A 22,136-nucleotide genomic window follows, 5' to 3' on the forward strand; every position below is an offset into this window, starting at 1 on the left:
AGGTCAAATTGATGACACTTTTAAAATATTGGTTCTAATATAATGAATGTGTTACTCTACTAAAGTAAGTTAAAGTCAATGTATAACAGAAGGCTAGGATTTCTGTTCATTAACAACGGTTAACAAACTACAACACAGCCACCCTTTTTAGTTAGATCTATCAACTAATGTGACTTATTTGGTTCTTCACCTTATGATATTTTCCCATTCTAAAGCTTTCGAGAATGAAAACTGTTCAGCACCAAACAATCACAGCTACAAGGTGGTTGTATTTTAGCATCATTACCATCATTCTCGCAGGTTCTTGCAGATTTCTATAACGCACTTTATGGTCATGTATTACACAACCAAACACTTTTCCATACCAGTTATTTAATATGATTATATGCAAGAAAGTTTTTTTTTTTGGGGTGCTTTTTATTTTTTTATCACTCCACACTTTTTTCTCATATATAAACGTGTCAATTTCATTTTTACTATTCCCCTAACATATTAGCGAAAGAAAGGGGGAAACGTACAACTTCCTTGTCTGTGTTTGCGCGTTTACAGTGAACAGATTTGGACATTTTCCGCTTATGTAAAGCGCAGGCGTGTCCGCGCGTGCATTCTGACGTTAGGGAGACTTCAGCTTAGCTACTGGTCTGACAAGTTCCTGTGACTTTCTGCTTTTTTTTGCCACGAATTTTAATCGTCTATAACGATTTACCTCGACCCATAATGCTGAAATCCATCATGGGCCATGCGTATGAAATGAAACACCGGCGTGTTGTTTAATCATGGACACAACGGAATGCACGAGACTTTTCCCCAAACCGAACCTGGACCCAAAACACCCTGAGACGTGGAAACGGCACATCCTCAGGCAGCTGAAATATCGCGATAAAGCTCAGAAGATCGCCTTCCAGGATGTGATCCGATCATGTAGGCTATGCTAAAATAATTAATGAACGTTTGTTTTTTCCCCACTTTATCCTCGGGTCAACATGTCTGCTTTAGTATCAATGTTTTTGTGACGGGATTGTTTTCTAACGCACAAGCGACACACTCCGGTTAATACGTGAAACCTCAGAGTGCCAGAGAGAGATTTGTGTGCTGTAAGACAACAGTAGAACAGTCTAAGCAGCGCATGAAGAAGTACATGGAGCTGTGAAATGTAATTTGAACCTGATTCCTTGTTACCTTTCTGTCTGTGTTACAGATATGAACCTGCGCGAGCGCTGCGAACAACGTGCATTAATCACCCAAAGCCTTATCTCTCCTTCGAGGTAATAACTTCATTTAAACTATTCATTTATTTGATTGACCATTTCAGAAGTTTGGTAAACTGTCAGAATGGCGTCAGACAAGACAAGAAGACAACCCATGCTTAATAAATAGCTATTACAGTGTAATTATTTGTTGACATTATTATAATAAACAGGATGACAACAAATATCCAATACTCTTCAGACCAAATGTTAACATTTATGGTATATATTAAGCCTTAAACATGTACATATGTTGCTAAATAAATTTTTTTGCTTTATGATAAGATTGTACACGGTATCATATATTAAGTCACTAAAAACCACAAACATTTGAGGACAGGAAAAAATGTATACTGAAATATCTTATAAGAACATCAGCACTTATTCATACATGCATTTAATTTAATGTTCTCTACCATGTTCATTTTTTTGGAACAGTGATTAGTTTAGATTTAGATTATACATTGTGATCAACTCTGAAACCATGACTCTGTAACAAACCCAATGTACACCGTGTTTGCTTCTTTATTATTTGCAGACCGTTTTCCTCATCTGAGGATTTGACATCTCTGAAGACAGCCACTGGTGAGGTAGGGAGTGGCGCCATCTGAAACCAACCTGTCACTTTACTGATCAGTCGTAGAATTTCCTAGTTGCAGTTCTCAGTTGACAATATATGCATTTGTATTGAGTTAATACATTGAAAGCATCCCTCTCAGTTTGCTTGTCACTTCAGACATTTTCAGATGCTCTTGAACTTGTTTTGCTCTTGAACTTGTTTTGTTTTGCAAACTTGTTTTTGTTAATAATTTCAAACATATGAGCACACAAGTTCTATGTTGCATACTGTGAGCAAATCCCCTCTGCTTAATCTATATCTGCATTTTGTTTTGTTTCTGAATAGATTCTTACTAAGTAAGGTTATTCCTCTTTTTTGTTATTGTTGTTATTATAGCTTGCTTACAAAGTAGTGGAGCTGCAGCAAGAGATTAAAATCAAGGATGCTTTTCTTGAAAAGCAACATGCCAGGTAAACTTTCTTATCAATGTAAACATTCTGGTTTGAACACATCCTACATTTTAAGGAAATATTTTTTAAAACATATGTAAGTTAGTAATCTGGTTTGTTTTGCTTATTGCCCACTGTAATAGTAATAGTATAATAAAGATCAGTAAAGACAGTCATATTGGATGTCAGTGTTATTACAGAGAGCTGCTACACACAGTATATATATATATATATATATATATATATATATATATATATATATATATATATATATATATATATAAGGCAAAAATGAATTTTGGTTGTGGATTGCCTGCGAAAACCAAAAAAGTGCCACAGTCAAAATATCCAGAAAAACTATGACAAAGATGCTTAGAAAAAACTACCAACCAACTTACTTATCCTCCCAGAAAATCCTGTGGTGTTTGTTGTTTAAAATCTTAGCCTATCACTTTGATTTGTATAATACATATTAAATAGAAATAATTTTCAAGATTTAACATCATGTATTGTGAGGGCATGCTGACTGCTATGCTAAAAAAAACAATAATGAATGACAAAGTTGAACTTGATGCGGCACATGAATACAGTTTTAGACAGACCCTCAAATTACAGTTTTTAAAGGGACTGTGTAGTTTTATCTCCTGCAAGACACAGTATAAGCTGTTTATTGGGGCACCAAAGCAGACATTGAAAGATCTTGCTTCTATCAGGTGTATAGACTGTGGAATGTATATACATTGATTTAAATGTATGATCGTTTAGATTATAATATGATCTTATTTTCTTCAACTTTCAACAATTTAAGTTTTCATGCAAATCTTTTGTCTCATACATTTGTTAAAGATGCACTGCCACACATATTTCATTACTTTTGTGGTAATGTCTGAAGTTTACCATGTGGAAAAATGCCTTGGTTACCTTGTTTCAAGCCATTCTAGTGTGGTATAGAAAGCCTGCAGGAAGACTCAGCTCGATTTGCGCCAGTTCTCATTAATATTCAATGAGCTATGCTGCTTGGCTCCGATTGGCTAACCGCTAGGATATGAGAGCATGACTATTCATTCACCCAGCGCAATAAGTAGCCTAGGCTAGTGGAACTTTGTTTACAATCACCTGGAATTGCGGCAGAATGGCTTCTTCAGGTATATTGCCATATATATATATGACCCTGAATCTGAAGAGGAGACAGATCTGGATGGTAATTTAACCATTCAAGTAAACCATCAAGCATTTTGAAACGTAATAAAATGTATTTGTGGCAATTGTCTTCTGACATTTTCACTTTTAAACCATTACACCATTGGCTAGTGGCCAAATGTGTGTAGATGACAAAAAGGGCGATGCCTGCATTTTCTTCAGAGTGCTGCTGCATAAAGTTTCATTCACATGAATGGGCCTTCCGAGGACTGTTAAATCTATGTAATTAGGCTATATAATAACCGCAGTGAATGGCAACGGATTTTGTGCTTTTAATTCACGTCTTTCATATCATTCTGCGAGAGATCCGTTCAATTATTGCAATAGAATTCCATTGAAGGTGAAAGTCAGCTAAGACGTTGCCTCGCAAATACCCGTGGACAATACCCCTATTATTACCAATTTACAATTATCCCTTACATAAGCAGCCGAATTTATACCAATGCATTAGCCTAATAAGTTTTGGCTTGCAAAAAACCTGACCTACCTTTTAGCTACACGAATTCTGTGGTCGTGGTCTATTAGCTTTTCTAATTGACCTGATTTCTCCGCTTATTTCTTTTCAGTGGCTGGAGCTAACGGGAGGTAGCAGTTCATTTTTACATTCCCGACACAACACAAACACATATGGACACTTTAATACGTACAAGACACAATATAGTCCACTTGTATGTACGTTCAGAATCTGCATTCACTAAATTACATTTTATACTTTTGGCTGCAAAATTGAAACTGAAACTGCTCATCCCAGATCCCATTTGCACAGACTTCCAGCTTCTATTGCCTAAGAGATTCTAATAATATTATAAAGCAAAGTATTGAGTTTTGACTTTTTGGCTTTTTTCTGAATGCTCTGCGTTGGAGCTGGTTCCCGTCCTCCTTATCTGTTGATTATTTCTATACTTTTGTCTTTAAATGGTTTATATAAGTTGCTATACTTAGGCATAAACATATGCACAACATAAAGTAAACATTTTATTGTCTATCACGATTGAAATGTCTACATTTTTCTTTTTTATTAGTTTGCTTGAAACACACAACAGCCTCATGGCTGTGGAATTAGAAAAAGGCGGACTGCAGTCTGATGTGAAGAAGATGACTGATAGCAACTTGCTCCTCAAGAGTAAGTATGACACTCTTCATGAGCGCTATCAGCACTTGGATGAAGTTTACAGGAAGGAAAAACTCCATGGCTCAGATATCCTGGAGGACATGATTCACTTGAAAGAACAGGCTGCTGCACGCATGAACCATCGCAATGAGAGAAGACTGAGGTGAGGGTGTGTGGAGGTACAGTTGAGGCCAAAAATGTACATACGCTTGAAGATATTAGATCTAAGTTTTGCACATTTTAAGTTCAAGCAATTAAAAGGCAATGACACCATATATTACCAAAGTGTATGTAAACCTTTGTCTGACTGAAGATCTGCTATAGAGGATTAAAGCTGAAATAATTTCTCTTAATTATTCATTTAAATGGACTCTTATGGAAATATAGACTTTGTTAGATATCCTACTTGACTGAAATGTAGTTAAGGAGTTTTTTAAGAAATGTAAAAAAATTGAGGTTGTGTCCTAGGTGCATGTAAATTTTTGCCTAAATGAAGCTACCAGTATCATGTAACCAGTCCAATCCTTTGGCCTTTTGCCGTTGCTTTTTACTTCTGTGAAAAATAAATGAGAATGCAGTTGGCTGAACAATCCAATATTTTACTATTTTTTTTATTATAAAGTATTAATTGCTTAGTCCAGAGCTCTTAAAGGCATACTGTATATATATGTATTATTTTTTCACAATAAATAGCAGCTATTCCATGTCCCTTGGACCTAGAAATGTTTTCTGTTGTTGCCAAAACTTTCTGTGGCTTCTTTTAGAGCCAGGCAAGCTGGTCTTCATAAGGATCTCGAGATGGCTTCCAGTAAGAGTTTGAACATTGACACGTAAGTGATCACGCTGAATACCAGTTTTAGGTTTTTGTAGAAAAATGCAAGCTACACTAAAAAATATAATAGGTCAGAAACTGTTTTTTACAAAATGTAAATAATTATAATTTGCTTAAATGATTTTAGCTTGCTTCTAAATTAATGAATAAATTAATAAGAAAATAAAATAAAAAAATATTGTTTACTGGAACTAATCATCACCATAATAATGTTAGACCATGTTTTTTTAACTCGATTTACAAGTACTTTTGCAGAACTGGATTAGTCTTATGCACGGATTACTTTGAATATGTCTTGCTGCGTGTTGTGTGCTGTGAGCCTACGGCATAGGGCTACTGTATTGTGAAATATTTTGAAAAGTTTGAATTTTAGAAAAGTTTTGTGTTGTATGGCTTGTTTGTTTGCGTTCAAGTTGATTAAGTAATCGTGTTGAGTTCTTTATGAAGACTTATTTCCATTGGGCTACTTCTGATTGGAGACAATTAAGGTGTTATCGGCCATTATTTATCAATAATAATAAATGATTAATGTTAATGTTAATAAATGATTAATGAATAAATGTTTCCAAACAGGAACAAGGAATGATGTTTAGAAAATTAGTATTTTTTACAGTGGGTAATCCTGTTAATTAGGTAGGCTATATTATGTCTACGCTACAGACAGTTGAGTCAGATTTAGTTTCTTTCTTCTGACCACTGCTATCTTGTGCAAGGTACCAGATTCCAAATATTTTCAAGGGTGCAATAAAAACAATTTAGGTGAAAGCGTCTGAGTCTTTCTTGAAGCATTTAACTTTTATAAACAGAATAATAATTCATTGCAGAATTCTTGATGATTGCTAATGTCAAGACTTAATGATATCAAGATCTATTTAATCTTAAGTATGAGAGTGAGACAAACAGACTGACTAACAGGCAGAAAGGTGAGCTATTGGACTGGCAGAATGGTGAGCTACTGAGGTGAGCTAATGGATTGGCCATGAAAATTCAGTCAAGATAATCAAGAAGTGATGTTTTTAACAGTTTGATATAAAATGGAAGAGTCTGTATGTTTTAAATTGCAGTTTCAAGGACATTGTAACTAGTGCATAAAGGTTATTTATATATTTGGAAGTTTTTTGCTTTGGTTTGTCCACATAGTATCACCTTGTTTGATTATTTGACACTGAAAATTTGTGACTGAAAACTATTGTACCGATCTACTGTGTTGCTGACTGATACACACATACAGAAAAGGGTGCTTATTATAAGTAAACACTTTCAGGTTGGTTTCAACATAGAACCATTAAGCAGCCCACCAGAGGGACAAGCAAAAATATTCTTAAGGATTCCTTTTTTCTAAGAGTGTATGAAGTCTTTGGTAGTCTTGTTATGATTTATTGATTACTGGATTAAAACCTAATACAGCATGACAGGATTTACAGCTTTTTGTGGTCTGAGAGAATTTGCCTCACAAATAAATTCAATATTTTTCCAGAGTACCCAAAAGTGTTTCATTACCATCATCACCATTACTACGCAGGAATGAAAGAGGAGAGAATTTGGAAAGTAGTCGTTTGCGAGCTTTCAGGTAACAGCACTAATTAATTTATTATTAACAACAATACAACAAATATATTTGTACAAGAATGGCAGAAACTTACAAAAGACGTATCAGCAGATTTAGGTTTAGGAATTTGTAAGGTATTCTTTTATTATGGTATCATAATATGGTACCTTATACCACACCATGACACAATAGATACCAATATGTGCGTGTGGATGTTTGTGTGTTTGGTTCTTGTATATTTTATCTGTTCTTTTTTTATACAATTATTGTTGGACTCAGGTCAGCTTCGGTTGCTTCTCCTCGGATTCTTGGTTCAATCAAAGGTCTATTTGAGTGAGTAAACATTATACTTTTACTTACTGAAATACAACATGTTACAGTATCAGAAGCATTTCATAACTAGATCTAATCAGTGCTATAAAAGATTTCATAACATATTAAAAGTTGTTTAATACTGTTATTGTAGATGTTTTAGACTTTTTCTCCTAGATCTGTGATATTAATTTATTAAAAAACAATAAATATCCAAAGTTTTCTTTGTTTATATTGAGAAACTAAGGACAGATTCCAGGCATCATTATAATTCAGTGTGTAAACCAGCAGGCAGTACCAAAGTGAATGAGTGTTAGTGTTGTCAAAGAAACAAACAGTGTTCCTATTGTTGTGTGAGAAACACTCTAAAAATGGATGTCTTTGTGTCTACTGTGTCAAATTCACTTACTCCAGAAAACCCTATAATTGTATTAATCTATAATCCTGAGGGTATTTTCACCATGCCTGTAAATGCATAAATGCATTTAAAAACATTTACATTTATGTGTGCGTGCGTGTGTGTGTGTGCGTGCGTGTGTGTGTGTGAACACTAGGAATTGCAGCACTTTTTATGTGGGAACAAATGTATTAGGACAAACTAACAATAATAAATTAAATTGTAATTTTAATACTTAAATAAATTATATAAATAAAAAATAAATCAATATAAATATATATATTTGCCAATGACATCTGTTTATAGGTCACATTTGGCCCAGGGGCCATGCTTTGGACACCCTACCAAAACAGAATCACATCCATGATAGTATGTTTTTGTCAAAATTATTGCAGTTTAACTGACTTTCACTTAAAATGATGTAATGTTCCTCTATAAAGATTAACGTGAAGAATAGAAAGAAAGTAAATATCATTGTTTATATTCTCCAAAATAAAATATAACAATAAAAACCAAAAGTAGTAACATTTTCAATATTGAATATATACTCACGGTCCACTTTATTTATTTCGGTTTATCAGATTTGATATTGATGTTCTGTCCACTGCAGATGTAAAGAATGAGTTACTACATTCTTCATGGCAGCTTGAACCCATTTTTCTATGACCTCATTTATCAACAAGATGTTAACACCCACAGAACTGTCACTTATTCTGTGTTTTTTGTTTTTCAAACCTTTCTATGTAAATGCAGGAGTACTGTGTGTAAAAAAAAACAACCAAGAGATCAACAGTTCCTGAAATACACAAACCAGCGCATCTGCACAATCATGCTACAGTCAATCACACTTTCCTTTCTAGCGTTTATCTGCTAGGCATAATTAATCTTTCTCCTTTTTCAGTAAGAAGAGGCGAGGTAATTCAGTTAGCAGTTTGGAAGAGGATCTCTACACACCTCTAGGAGTTTGCTTAGTAGCTAGAGTCCCAACCAAAGTCATTCAATCAGTGGTAAGTGTTCAAATTTCCAGTAAGATGTTAGGGTTAATATGTTTGGGGTCAGTGCCTTTTTCCTGCATTGATAATTGGGAAATGTTTATTTTTTATTTACATATACTGGCTGTGTCTTATGGTAAAGGCCCACTAGATTATACAAAATTAAGTGTTCATGAATGAATTAGCGAGGTCAGGCATGCATCCTAGCAACAGTCACTGAGGTCAGTAGATCATGAGATCCAGGAGTCTTTTGTTGGTGTACTGTCATAACCTGCACAGCAGACTTGTTATAGTAAGCATAAGTAATAGTGGCAAGGCACCTTGTACTCTGGTTTGGGAAAAAAGGGGCTCTGTAATACATTAAGTTATTGCATATAACTGATTTTAAGCCTGTGCTGAATTCATTATTTTCATTTGTTTAGTGCTTATGAAATTGTAGGTTGTACCTGCCCACTGCCTTTTAGCAGACATAAGTGCCGTGATTCTTTTCCACATATGTTATTAAATTTATCATATCACAGTAAGGCATTTATTTTTATTTATCTATTGACCTGCACTGTCAACAAGAATTGAAAACAATTGAAAACAATTCCAAATCACTTCTCTTTCTCTTTTCCAAAGATTCTCCAATAGTTTTATCATATTACTCAAGCACAGCTGATCCTCTTAGAAACTTAAAGCAGCACAAATATAAAATTAACAAAATAGAAGAGGAGTGGTGGAGATAAATTCTAACTACAGACTCTGTTATATCACCCCCAAACATTCAGTATTCACATACAGTACTGTATTTACACTGGTTTGTACTTTTTGTATTGTCTTGTAACTTTTTGTCTGCACTGTCTTTTGTCCTGCACTGTCTTGTGTGTCTTGTTTGTCTTGTCCTGCACTGTTTGCACCAGGTTGCACAGTTGCACTTTATGTGGCTAAGACTACTTACTAAGTCCTTAACCCTGTCCTTGTTTTATGTAGCACCATGATCCTGGAGAAACGTTGTCTCATTTCACTGTGTACTGCAACAGCTATATATGGTTGAAATGACAATAAAAGCTTCTTGACTTGACTTGAAACACAAGTCTAATAGCTGACAATGTTATACAGCTAGCAAACCCAAATTACTCATTTAATTGTATGTTTACATCATTGAGTAAATACCATGGTGATTCATAATCAATATATGGAATTTTTGACATCCCTAATAATAATAATAATAATAAAAAATTAAGAATGAAATTTCCTCTAATATTTCACAAAATGCAAGTAATTCCTCCATTCATTCGAATTTTGTTTTCTCGACCTGTTATTTTACTGAGTCAGTCACTTTAAATTATCAACCTCATATAGCATCACAGTTCCTAGTTAGGGAATTAATGAGTTAGTCAAATTAAATTATATGTTAATGAAATCATCAGTATATGCATGAGGGGAGAAAATAATGGACAGATTGACAGATAAATGTGTCTTTAGATTTAAATGTCAATTGGAGAAAGGAAGCTTGCGTTCCATGGTATGGACCACAATAGCCTTTATGCATTTCTATACAACGGTTTCTGTTGTGACACAGTGCAGCTCTGTCACATGCAGGCACCCAACACTGTAATTGTTTTCATTTTAAATATCCATTCCTCTGTCTTAGTTCTTAGTTGTAGAAATGTGATGTCTTGCATGTTTTTGTATTTCTCATGCTGTTCTGTCATGCTTAGCAACAGTTAAGGTTAGGACTTAACTCTTTCTTTTTACTTTTCTGTTTCAGAATTTTAATAATTTATGTTATATTTTCAGTAAAATCTGAATGAATTCAGTGAACCTTCTGTTCAATTATGAGTATTGCTAAAGTTACTTAATTTTGGAAGTTACTATGCAAAATCAGTGAACATGAAAAGTATGTTTCAGAGTGTCAGATATGAATTTTCTCTGTTGGTGCAGGATGCTCATGAGCTTGGCATCAATGCAGTGAGATTCAGCCCGAGGTCAAATCTGCTGGCCACAGGAGGCACAGACAGAGTGATCAAGCTGTGGGACATCATCTCAGGTACTATACACCTACAAGTGAGAATGAAAAAGAAGTTTTATATTTTTTCTATCAGTTTATAATTGGCAGCTTTGAAATTTTCAATCTAATTTTGTGAGCCATGTTTAGAAAAGTTGGAATAAGATGGAATAATAATATTTTTTGATAGAATAATATAATAAGTGTTTGTTGATAATTCATACTCATACTAAAATATGTAAGAAATCTAGACTATAATAAATGTAAATCAGAATATTTGTAACAGTTTTCACATATCCTTGTATTTGGTACTACTTCATCTTCTCCTGTAATGCTCGATAAGATTGAAGCTCTTCATCACATGCCACAGTTTTTCAGTTTAACACATGACCACGATTGGAATGACCACGTCAAAAGCATGATTTTTAGGCAGTGAAAGATTTTTCTATACATTTGGACACGTTTTGGATCATTGTCCTGCTGGTATTTTCAGCAAAGCAAAGGCAGACAGATTTTTAACTATACTTTATTTTACATTTCATTTTTTATTCTTCACTGAGTCCATGGTGCCATGTATCCCATCAAAATTTCCACTGTTGACTTTTCAAGACATGTTTATTACCTCTAAAATTTGATTCATTTTAATTATTGCTTTAGCGGTAGCTGTTGCATAATCTGTAAATGTCAAGCTACATTAGTCTCAGTTCATTTACATGTTCTCTAATACTCTTCATGTTGGTAAGTGACTAAATATATCCGGCCTGTTATACCCCACTAGAACAGGACGTTATGGATGACCACACAAAACAGGTGTCTTGTTCTAAGTGGTTTAAATGTCCGGAAATTAAGCTAAAAGTCAATGTTCAACTTTTGATTTTAAACCTGAAGTATATTGCAAAAACAAAGAATTAAGAATTTCCAATACTTTTCTGTACTTTTAGAGGGGAGAGTACATAGCTAGTGCTCATTTGAATGAAGTGTCTTGATATCTTCACCATCACTTTCATCAGATTTGGAATAGGTTTAGTCATAATTTATTATGGAACACTAATATTTATCAGTATATTTATAATAATATAATTTTTATCTCAGCCAAAAAGCTGTTTATATTTGTTTTAATGTTGTAGTGCATTAATATTTAATATATTAAATATGATATAGTAGACTATCTTAATTATGTACATAGGTTTTGTACTATATTTATGTAATAGGTTTCATGGATTTTATTTCTTTATGTGCAAAGTCTTCAAATTTTTACTATGCAAAAATGAACAGCAAGTAGAAATTAAATTTATTTCTATGTTCAGTGCTGATAAAAGGCTGTGAAAAAGTATATTATTTTACTGTTTAAAGTCATGTTTTAGTGTCATAAAGTCAAGAAAAATGACGTTTAAACCACAATAAATTATTGTTATATAGTTACTGTTTAAATAAATAATATTAGTCTTTATTATTCATTGAGACAAGTGTAATTGAAAATACTTTTGAATCTTTTTCAAATTTTGAAAATATTTGTCTTTTAGGGATGCTGCACTACAGAGGGACACTAGATGGGAGTAATGAGGGCATCACCAGCATTGAGTTTGACTTGACGGTACAGTATGAATACACACCATGTCATTTTTGTTTAGGAGACATATCACTTGTAATGATATAGCTTAAAGATGTTGTTTTTTAAACTTTGCCTAATGAGTCTTGTCATGTTGATTTATTTTGTGTGAATTTGTTTGTGTATTATTATCCTGTTCTCCCAACTCCATCAGGGCAGCCGAATTGTAGCTGGATCGTATGACAACTCAGCTCTAATTTGGCAGCTGGATGACTCGGTTCCAAAGGTAACAGAGTCCCTATTCCCCGACTCTGTCTGACTGAGCATTCCCGATATACTCTACTGTTCCCCTGAATCATGCTCTGCAGAGCATCATCCACACAGAGCTGCATTAAGACATGCTGTGTGAGATGTGCCAGCTTACATTCAGAGGTATCATGTGACTCTGTGCTGCTGCAAATTAAGAAAATGATCCCTTTTATGCATTTAAGACCTGCAAACCAATATTGTGATGTTTAAACAGGCTGGCTGATAAGTGTTGTTGCAGAGGTGTTGAGGTTTTTTTTTTTACTATGTTTATAATTAGTTTTGACATTTTTATATACCAATACACATTAATTCACATTTATTTAGTGCCACCAAATCTTCTTCAATTGTCTTCACGCTCTATTAGCATGGATATCCAATAATCTCTAGTAAAGGAATTGACTTTAAAGTCATATATAATAAGACTTATCTATTGTAAATATAGTGACTAAAACCCTATTTTCTAAAATCCTCTTTTTTGCTTTTGTAGTTTATACTGACAGGTCATTCTCGCAAAGTGACAGCAGCAAGGTTTAAATGTAACCTAAGGCAGGTGGTGACTGGGAGTGGAGACAGGACTGTAAAAATTTGGGACCTGCAACGTGCTGCCTGTAAGTCTGTCAACACACACTTGTGTAATATCAGTAGTGAGTTGATATCAATTATGTTCATGTGTGCTGTCCACCAGTTTTACTAATGATAGTTCTAAACTGCAGTAATGCTTCTATTGGTAACTGTCTTGAAAATCTTGGTCTAGCATAGTCACTGCTTCAGCAGCAGTTTTAGCAAGCCATAACCTCAGTTTCTTACAAATTCTGCCATTTGCCATGGGAAGTGAAGAACAAAAATCACTATCTATGTGCACAATCTTAGAAAAAAACACAAATACCACACACATTCCACTTTTTTATGTGGAACCTTTTTTGCAGTGATATTTTGAATTTTTTTTATTTGGCAGTCAGATAATTACCTTGTCTTTCACATACATCTTCCAAATCTGGATGTCTGCTTCCTGTCACTGAATCTAGATATTCCAACTCTTGGAAATAGTCATGCCAGTATTAAACAAGTCATACAGTCTGTTGATGCATAATGAGAGTTACACCATTTACCAGTTTCCCGAAAGGCAGTGGTTGGGAAATCTAATTTATTTTAATACTGTGATTCATGTTATGATGAATGTTCACAATTTTATTCTATTATGTACATGTTCCCTCACTTGATTCATATTTGCTTCTTTATTTAGGTATACAAACCATTGAGGTATTGTCCTACTGCAGCGACATAGTGTGCTCAGACTATTACATAATCAGTGGCCATTTTGATAGAAAAATACGATTCTGGGACAGCAGGTAAGAAACCATTTTTATTTTTATGCGAAATATATATCCAAAAATATTTTATATTCACAGTAAAATACAGTAACATGTTAACATTTATTCTAATGGTAAATGGTAAAGATAGTCCCATTGGTGTCAAGACTTGAGGGAAAATAACCTATTGCTGCAATAAACCAGTCATTCCCTTACTGTTCTAGACAGTTTATACTGTTAGTTAGATAATAACCAGGACATACAGTGTCCTGTATCTGTTAATAATGTGGGCCTTCCCCAAACTTAAATTTGAAAGCACACTGTCTTTGAATATCCCTTCACTGGAACTATGGGACTAAACTTGTTCCAACATGACAAAGAATGAAGACATGGTTTTCCATGTTTGGCAAATCTGTAAAAGAGTTTTCTGCACAGATTCTTGACCTCAACTCCACTGAGCACTTTGTTGAATTAGACCACAGACTGCAAGCCTTCTTACCTGACATCAGTGACTGATCTTACTAATGCTCTTGTGGCTAAATGAGCACAAATATCCACAGCCACATTCCAAAATTTACTTAAATGCCTTCTGTTGTTATTACTCTCTTCTAATGCTCATGGTTTTTATAACAGGATGTTTAACAAGCACTCATGGGTGTAATGATCAGGTGTCCGCAAACATTTAGACCACATAGTGAAATATACATGGAAAACTGCCAGCTAATTAAACAGAGGGAAGGTTAGATAAAGGAATGGTTAAATCTGCACACTGTGCTATTATATGTAAGTAGAATTTTGAACTAGGGCAGTTGGCCCTGGAACTGAAATAGTTTTGAGTCATGTTTAATAAAATCCTTTCAAATACAAGACACTGACATATTTTATTTTTAGGTTTTGATTCTGTTTGCCAGCAAATTTAATTGGAAATCCTGACTAGATACAGAATGTCATTTTTATTTGATTTATGTCCAACATTTGAAGAACTGTATGGGGATTAATTTCTAGATCATTACGAAACATTTTACATAATGAAAAACTTCGTTTCAACTAGCAGTTACAAATGGACAATACGACAGCACATTATTAGGCCTATACCGGAAATATTTGAAATGATGCACAAATTATTTTAATGACAGTGTGATAAAACATAATATAAACTGTACGTATGTATGGAATGAGTGCTACAATATTGAGATTACTGTACGGATAAAAATTATGGATTAATTAGTCCATTGTTAAATAATTTGGAGAGCAATGTTCTGCCTCTGGTCACCAAACGTACAGAGTTGTTGTATGATTGCTTTGCATGCAAGTCATAAACAAACCCACGTAGTGATACAACAAGTACTACAGTATATCTGGCAGAATTTATCATCAGTGTCCACACCGAGGATTCAAAATGTAAAACACATTCTAAAACAAATACCATTTAGAAATACATTCTAAAACAAAGTTGCGTAAGGATGTGATTGTTTTAAGACTGAAACGTCATGTGATTCCTGTGTGCTTCTTCTGCATTTAAAGACTTCAAGAAATGAATGCATTATTCTGCCCACGCCTGAGCCCTTGATATCTCTCATTCACTCCAAGCAGCAGTAACCTCCAGCTGCTGCCCTGCCAACTGCTCGCCTGTTGCCTAGCAACTGTCAGCCCACATACTAATTGTCTCCTTGAGTCTCTAAGAGCTGATATATACTGTAATATGGCAGTGAGCAAAAAAAGAAAAAGAAAAAAGATGTGTATTACCGATTCTGCTTTTTGATATCTGTCAAGTGTAAGACATAAGACTTACGTAATGGCTTGCAGACTCTCAGCCAATATCCATGCCACCCTTATTAAATAGATATTATATTTGTGTTTGACAGGGTTTCAGCGATTTTATTGAAAATGCAGAGATGGAGTTTTACAAACAGATATGTAGTGTTAGCTTACTAATATATAGTATATAGTATAATTAGTACATATATATAGTAGTCTGTTCTTTATGATAGACGTCAGTACAATGGGCTTATATGTATGTAACCAAACAAGCTGGGATTGTGGACATTTCCTGTTAGGAGTTTTTACAAATTACTGTCCTGATTTTTATCAGGCTACACTAGACTTGAATAACATAAGTCTACATAAAAGCTTAAAAAACATAGGTTATTTTTATTGAAGTTTCTGTCATTTATTTTTACACACTAATTATACATATGAAGTTGTTAGATTACAGCCTTAATCACATTATGGTAACTGATGCATTTGTTATTTGTCACGTGTGCATAGAAATTTGGTTATAAATATTGCTACTTTTATTAATATGATGTACTGTACCATATTTTTACAGGGCATCAAGCTGCACTCAGGAGGTTCCCTTACAGGGCAGGGTGACATCACTTGACATCTCACCCAACCATAGACAGTTACTAAGTTGCTCGAGAGATGACAGCCTGCAGCTGGTGGATCTGAGAATGAGCAATACCAGAATGGCCTTCCGGTACACAGAATTAATTCACATAATTCAAAACATATATATCCATAATCTTAAGTCTTATTGTTTTCAGAGGTATGTGAATTAGAAAATATAATCTATGAATTTTCTTCTTCATATATTATGTAGGATGGAGTACATGTCCTAGATAAGATACATATACAATATAAGGTCATAATGAGAATGAATTTGGATTTATTTAATGATCTGTTGGTTGGTTGTTGGCTTGTGTTGATATGCAGTAGTTCCTACTAAAAGTGATCCAAGGAAGGATAACCAGCAACAGGGTCATGGGCACTCAAGGCTTATTAATGCAGGTGGGGAGTGAAGGATATCTTGTCTGGTCTGATTCCCCAGAAGAGCTTCAGAAACACAGATTGCTAAAATTTGAATCTAGATATGGGGCTGTATAGTTGCAAACCAGTCAGAGTGCCTATGTTGGCCCTAGACATTGCCCGAAAAGCATCTACAAAGGGCATAAGAAGTGGACCATGGAGCAGTGGTGAAAGGTGGCCTGGTCTGCATGTACTTTGACTTGTACCATCTACCTAAACATTGTTGCAGACCAAGTACACACTTTCATGGCGATGGAATTAAGGAATAAACTTGCAGACAAACAAGTCTGTTGCATGGCTACAGCTCACAAATTACTAGACTTTAAATGATCATCTGCTAACATCCTGGGACCAGATGCCACAGTACACCTTCAGAAGTCTTGTGGAGTTCATGGCTCAATGGGTCAGAGCTGTTTTGATGGCACAAGGAGGATCTACACAATATTGAAAGCATAATCAAGTAAAGTTCCCAAGGACTGAGTAATAGCCAAGAGGTCAATCCTAAACTTGCAGAAACATCTCCAATCCAATCATCTTATTAATTATGCATTTATTTGTCAGAGGCGACTTACTGTAAGGAATTTCTCTTAAGAACAGTACCATTCAAGTATCTGTCAGCAATACAAAGATTGTAGAATGTAGTATTTATAGAGTGCTATGCACACAGCTCCCAATACACAAAATAAACAAAACAATAGAGCACATGATACAGTGATTATTTTTCAAAGAAATCACTATGCTGGATTTCTAATTAAAAACACAACTCAGTTTAAACACATAAGCATATTCAACTGGAAGATGGTTTTGCATTAGTGCATCGGTTCACTCTAAATTAGGTGATTTAAAAAAAAAAATACAGGGCACTAGTCTGCCAAGCAGGTGCACTCTAAATCAGGTGATTTAAAAAAAAAAACACAGGGCACTAGTTCTGTCAAGCTATGTTCACTCACAGACCATAAAATGTGGGTGATAGTCCATTATGTACTCTAAATGTAAGCATCAAGGCCATAAAGACTAAGCTTGCTGTGTTTTCAATCATCTGCAGTGGTTTAATAGTGCAAGGTGGTATGCCAGCCAGAAGAGAATTTGAGACTAGAAGTTGAGACATGAGCAAGTATGGTCTGATCTTCCTGTTATTGTATAAAGCAAAATCTGAAAGATTAAATAAATTATACCAGAGACCAGACTCTGACAAAGATTGACAAAGCTTGATGGTGATGTACCGGATCAGGGCTCTTGACAAGAAAAAAACAGTTCTGTCTTTGAAAGTTCGATCTGGAGGTGATCCTTCATCCAGGCTGACATCTGGCAAGCTGATATGCATGCTGAGTTAGAGTTCTTGTGATACCTACCTTAGATAGAATAGACAGCAGAGCAGCAAAAAGACTTTTGCATATTTTAAGGTGTACACAAGTCAGTTGGACAGTCTTTATGAACCAGCTACTCTTGTAACCACTGTGTCACTGAATATTAGGTGGACCAGCTGGTGAATTACCACAGGTCAGTGGTAGAAATGTGGGAGAAAGTAGGTAATGTTGTGCTTTGGGTAGAAGGAGGTGTATTCAGTGACAATATAATTATTTATTTATCTTTAGTAATTATGGGAAGCCAGTCCATTGCAGGGCGCCATTCACAGGGTACTGTTAAGGGCAGTTTTTTTTGTAGCCAATCCATCTCCTGACATGTTTTGTAAGGAACACGTTGACTCTCTCCGCTGCTTTACACTGCTGGCCAGCTGACTAGGTAGTATATTTGAAGGTGTATTTGAAGTAAGTACAGCATAATACAGCCCAAGTCTGATGAACTGAATAATTATTCACTGCCCCAGAGTTTCCCTGTGTATGGAACTTTAATAGCAAGTTTGCTATGATAGCAAATCTATTTAAAAAATGAAGTTCACACTTTTTCTTGTTCTTTTTTCATGATCATCCTAGGGCAGAAGGTTTCAAATGTGGAAGTGACAGCACCAAAGCTATCTTCAGGTAGGAAACAAAAATCTTAAATTTAAAAATAATAACAATAAAAGTCCTGCACATTATTTTAAGTTGTTTAGTATGATTGCTTTGTAAAGAGGTTTTTTATCTTTATTATTTTTATACATTATGTGTCAAGAAAAAAAGGCTTTTTTTACACATTTTTTAATAATAGCAGTGTTTTTGAACAGTCAGTAAATTCTCAGATTAAAAATGTGCAGCATATTCTAACTTTTAAACATTTGTTTTAGCTTATTTAAAATTAACTGCAAAATTTGAATGGAAAATATTTTCTTGTTTGAAACAGGATAATTCTTCCAGCATTATTTGTCTGCTTTACCTTTTGTGTGAAGCTAGAATCTGATTAATCAGTATCTTCTTATCTGGCAGCCTAGCATCAGAATCCATGTACTATGTGCAATAAATGTAAAATGTTTGAAAAAAGCTGTCATAAAGAAAATAATCTATTCTACTTGTATTTGTTAATTTAGAAAAAAGGAAATGCATGAAACCTAAGTGCTCAGTGTAATATAAGATGAGACAAGAAAAGGAAGAGGATGCAGTGTAGAAATGACAAAGGCTGAAGTCCTATTTGTGGTTCTGGTCTGTGGCTCTCTCCCCATTGAATCATATACTTAGCAGTTTCTATGGCAACAGCAAGACCAGAATGCATTGAGTCATTCTAAAAGGTCTGTGTAATCTCAAACCAGAGAGGGTGGGGCTAATGCATACCAGATCAGCACAGTCTTATTAAACATAAATGTACAAAACAAAATTCACAAATGTATATCTTGATTTATACATAAATATTCTCACAAATTATTTTGCATACACATGAAATAAATGTCAAGAAACAGTGTCAAAATTAGGTTCTTGTATTATTCTTGTAATGTCTGAAGCAGAAGACAGGATGATTACATCATGTCTTGTTTTGATCATGACTGTGGCTTTGTCTCAGAACTATAACTTCTCAGTCTCAGAACTATAACTGTCCTAAATCTTTAATTCTTCATTGTCATGTTGCAGACGATGGACAAGTGCAGATTTTCTGGTTTTATTAAATCAGTGTAGCAGACAAATCAAAGGTCTAGTAAACACTATGAAACATGAAGCAGGCAAATGGTCAGGTGATCAGAAAACAGGAATAAACTAGATGATACTAACTCATTAATAGTGATGTGGTGAAATGAGAGATGTATTATGCAACTTTGGGCATTGTAGACATAGGCACGGCATTCATAATTAATGACTAAAGACATACAATTTCTATAAAAATACCATCATTTTTCAAGGAGAGAAAAATATCCTGTTAAATATCCTGAGAAAATATCCACAGAAGTATTAGGATTGCTCCTTATCTTCTACTAGTTTGTCATGTAGAGCTATTTTTTAAGGGGCAAAATGTTTAGGCTAATTTCCTAAAAAAAGTTATTCTTAAACTTTCTAAAACTAGATAACTAAGATATTAATTTTCATGAAGATTTTACAGACTAAAATGTTATATTAATACAGCATATTTAATATAAGTATGCAAATATAAGTGATTTTGTTAGTAACATCATTATCCATACTTGTGTTGCATAAAGTAATGGTATACAATTATTTCCAAGATTAACCAAGATTTATTTCCTTTCTTCACTTGACTTTAGTCCAGATGGAAGTTACCTGGCAGCTGGTTCTGCAGATGGTGGTGTGTACATCTGGAACATTAGCACAGGCAACCTGGAAACACGACTACCACCCATGCACAGGTATCCAGGATCCCATTAGTAACCTTACTTTTAAAAAAACAAGGAGAGAATTTTATTTAATTTGCATAACAAATACAGTTTTACTGCATTACCAGTAGATGAGGTTAATTGACCTGTAGATTGAGGCAACTATATTGAAATTGCATAATATCAGCTTGCTGAGGGGGAACAATTCATCTGAACAATGGGGTTGTTAACGCTGAGATAGTATAGATTTGATAATATTGAATAATAATAATATAAGAAGAAGAATCTGGAATATTCTGAGAAAAGACAAAGCCAGACAGTTAAGAACCTTTACAACTTGTCTAGTGACAAATCCAAGTGAACTGAAAAGATTACATCAGATTATGTGCATTACAATGTTTGTCATTGCCTCTTTTTCCTTATCTTGTACACTAATGCTTCCATTTTCACCAGTATAAGCACCACCCATATTCTCAGACAGTGTTACCTTTTAGCCACATTTCTATAATGTGTTTTTCAGTCTGTGACATTACTTGCATATTCCATCAGAAATATTTGCACGTCTGTATTGATTATGCCAAATCACTGAAATGAAAAAGACTTCACTGTGTATTTTTAGAACTTCGGTTAATGCAGTGGCTTGGTCAATGTCGGGCGAGTATATGGTGAGTGTTGATAAAAGCCGATGTGCCAATCTGTGGAGTGACATCTGAAACTGGATTAAAGTCTCTGTACTCTCTGCTGCTGAATTACACACCAGCATCAGTAACATCCACACATCCATGTTCAGCATGTGAGGAACAACATGTTCTATACACTAAAGCAGTCATTAAAAGAGCTCCAGTGTTTCCATTGCTAATAGAACCAAACACCACAAGCATGTAAAATTTCTTTCGGTCTGGCTTTATAAAACAGTCCAAATTGAGTAGATGACTGTGAAGCCATTTATGATGAGACATTTGAAATATTTTCCTTAAATATGTCAAACATTTACTCAATCATATTGTCTTAAAGAGCGAAAGCCTGTTGACAAAAATACACATATAGCAAGCAAATAGATCGTCATGGTTGGTATCATACTGAGTCACTCTCATTTTCCATCAGTAATATGATCAGTTTGATTATATAGAAATTATCTAATTATATTTCACAGTGTAAAAATAAATTTTGTACAGTATGTCTATTTTGTAATTTATCATTTACTATAGTGCAGTATATAAATACAGCAATTTTTTTATCTGTACCTGATTTGTGCTGCAGTGCTTCTTCAAATACAATGTGTCTCATGTTCTAAAATTATTCATTTACATTCTCATTTGTTGAAGATATCCAGTGCAGTTTTTTCTGTGTATAGGGAGTGTATAGATTTGTTTACATTCTTATTTTCAACCCACATGTACTGACTGTCATGGTTTATGTACCGACTACTAGATAAATAAAATTCTTTCCCTTTTTCTTACCAGCACCAAGTCCTGCTTTGTGATTTTTTTTTAACAATACATTGTTTGAATTGTGCACTTTAGGGAACCACTTTGGAGGATACATCAGCGTGAATCAGAGTGTCAGCAAGGTTTTGCAAACTGTATTCCATCTGTGGTGTGAGTTTAGACTCTGTGGTTTACTGAATGGCAGGAAGTTTGAGTTTTCTTTTAACAGTTATGAAGGCAGCCATTTGCTCATATACAGTATAAGTGCTGACATCCACAATCCCATATAGAGTATTTTTTTAAAATTCTCTTTTAGTAATGATAAAATACTGTAAAGTATGTGACTTATTAATAGCTTTATTAGTCATTAGTAAACCAAATTCTGGCTTTTCACGATCTTTATA

The 22,136-nt window shown here is 34.4% G+C and overlaps 1 protein-coding gene across 2 annotated transcripts; it reads left to right on the forward strand.

Moving 5' to 3' along the window:
• Positions 1-586: 586 nt before the first annotated feature.
• LOC132857945 (protein Atg16l2) lies at positions 587-21,770 on the forward strand. 2 transcript variants are annotated; one of them, XR_009649610.1, is made up of 18 exons: positions 587-921; positions 1,199-1,265; positions 1,786-1,837; positions 2,203-2,276; positions 4,478-4,729; positions 5,331-5,396; positions 6,876-6,968; positions 7,227-7,280; positions 8,558-8,663; positions 10,575-10,680; positions 12,162-12,232; positions 12,402-12,473; positions 12,984-13,104; positions 13,740-13,845; positions 16,136-16,285; positions 18,554-18,596; positions 20,237-20,338; positions 20,925-20,962. XR_009649610.1 is itself a non-coding variant. In XM_060888074.1 (18 exons), the coding sequence occupies exons 1-18, from the start codon at positions 777-779 to the stop codon at positions 21,016-21,018; spliced, it is 1,779 nt and encodes a 592-aa protein (XP_060744057.1). In that variant the 5' UTR covers positions 587-776; the 3' UTR covers positions 21,019-21,770. The 2 variants fall into 2 exon arrangements, 1 of the variants encoding a protein (XP_060744057.1); XM_060888074.1 differs by having other exon boundaries at positions 18,549-18,596; positions 20,925-21,770.
• The last annotated feature ends 366 nt before the right edge of the window (positions 21,771-22,136 follow it).

The sequence above is a fragment of the Tachysurus vachellii genome, chromosome 15 (genome assembly GCF_030014155.1).
Source record: "Tachysurus vachellii isolate PV-2020 chromosome 15, HZAU_Pvac_v1, whole genome shotgun sequence".
NCBI classification, from domain to species: Eukaryota; Metazoa; Chordata; class Actinopteri; order Siluriformes; family Bagridae; genus Tachysurus; species Tachysurus vachellii.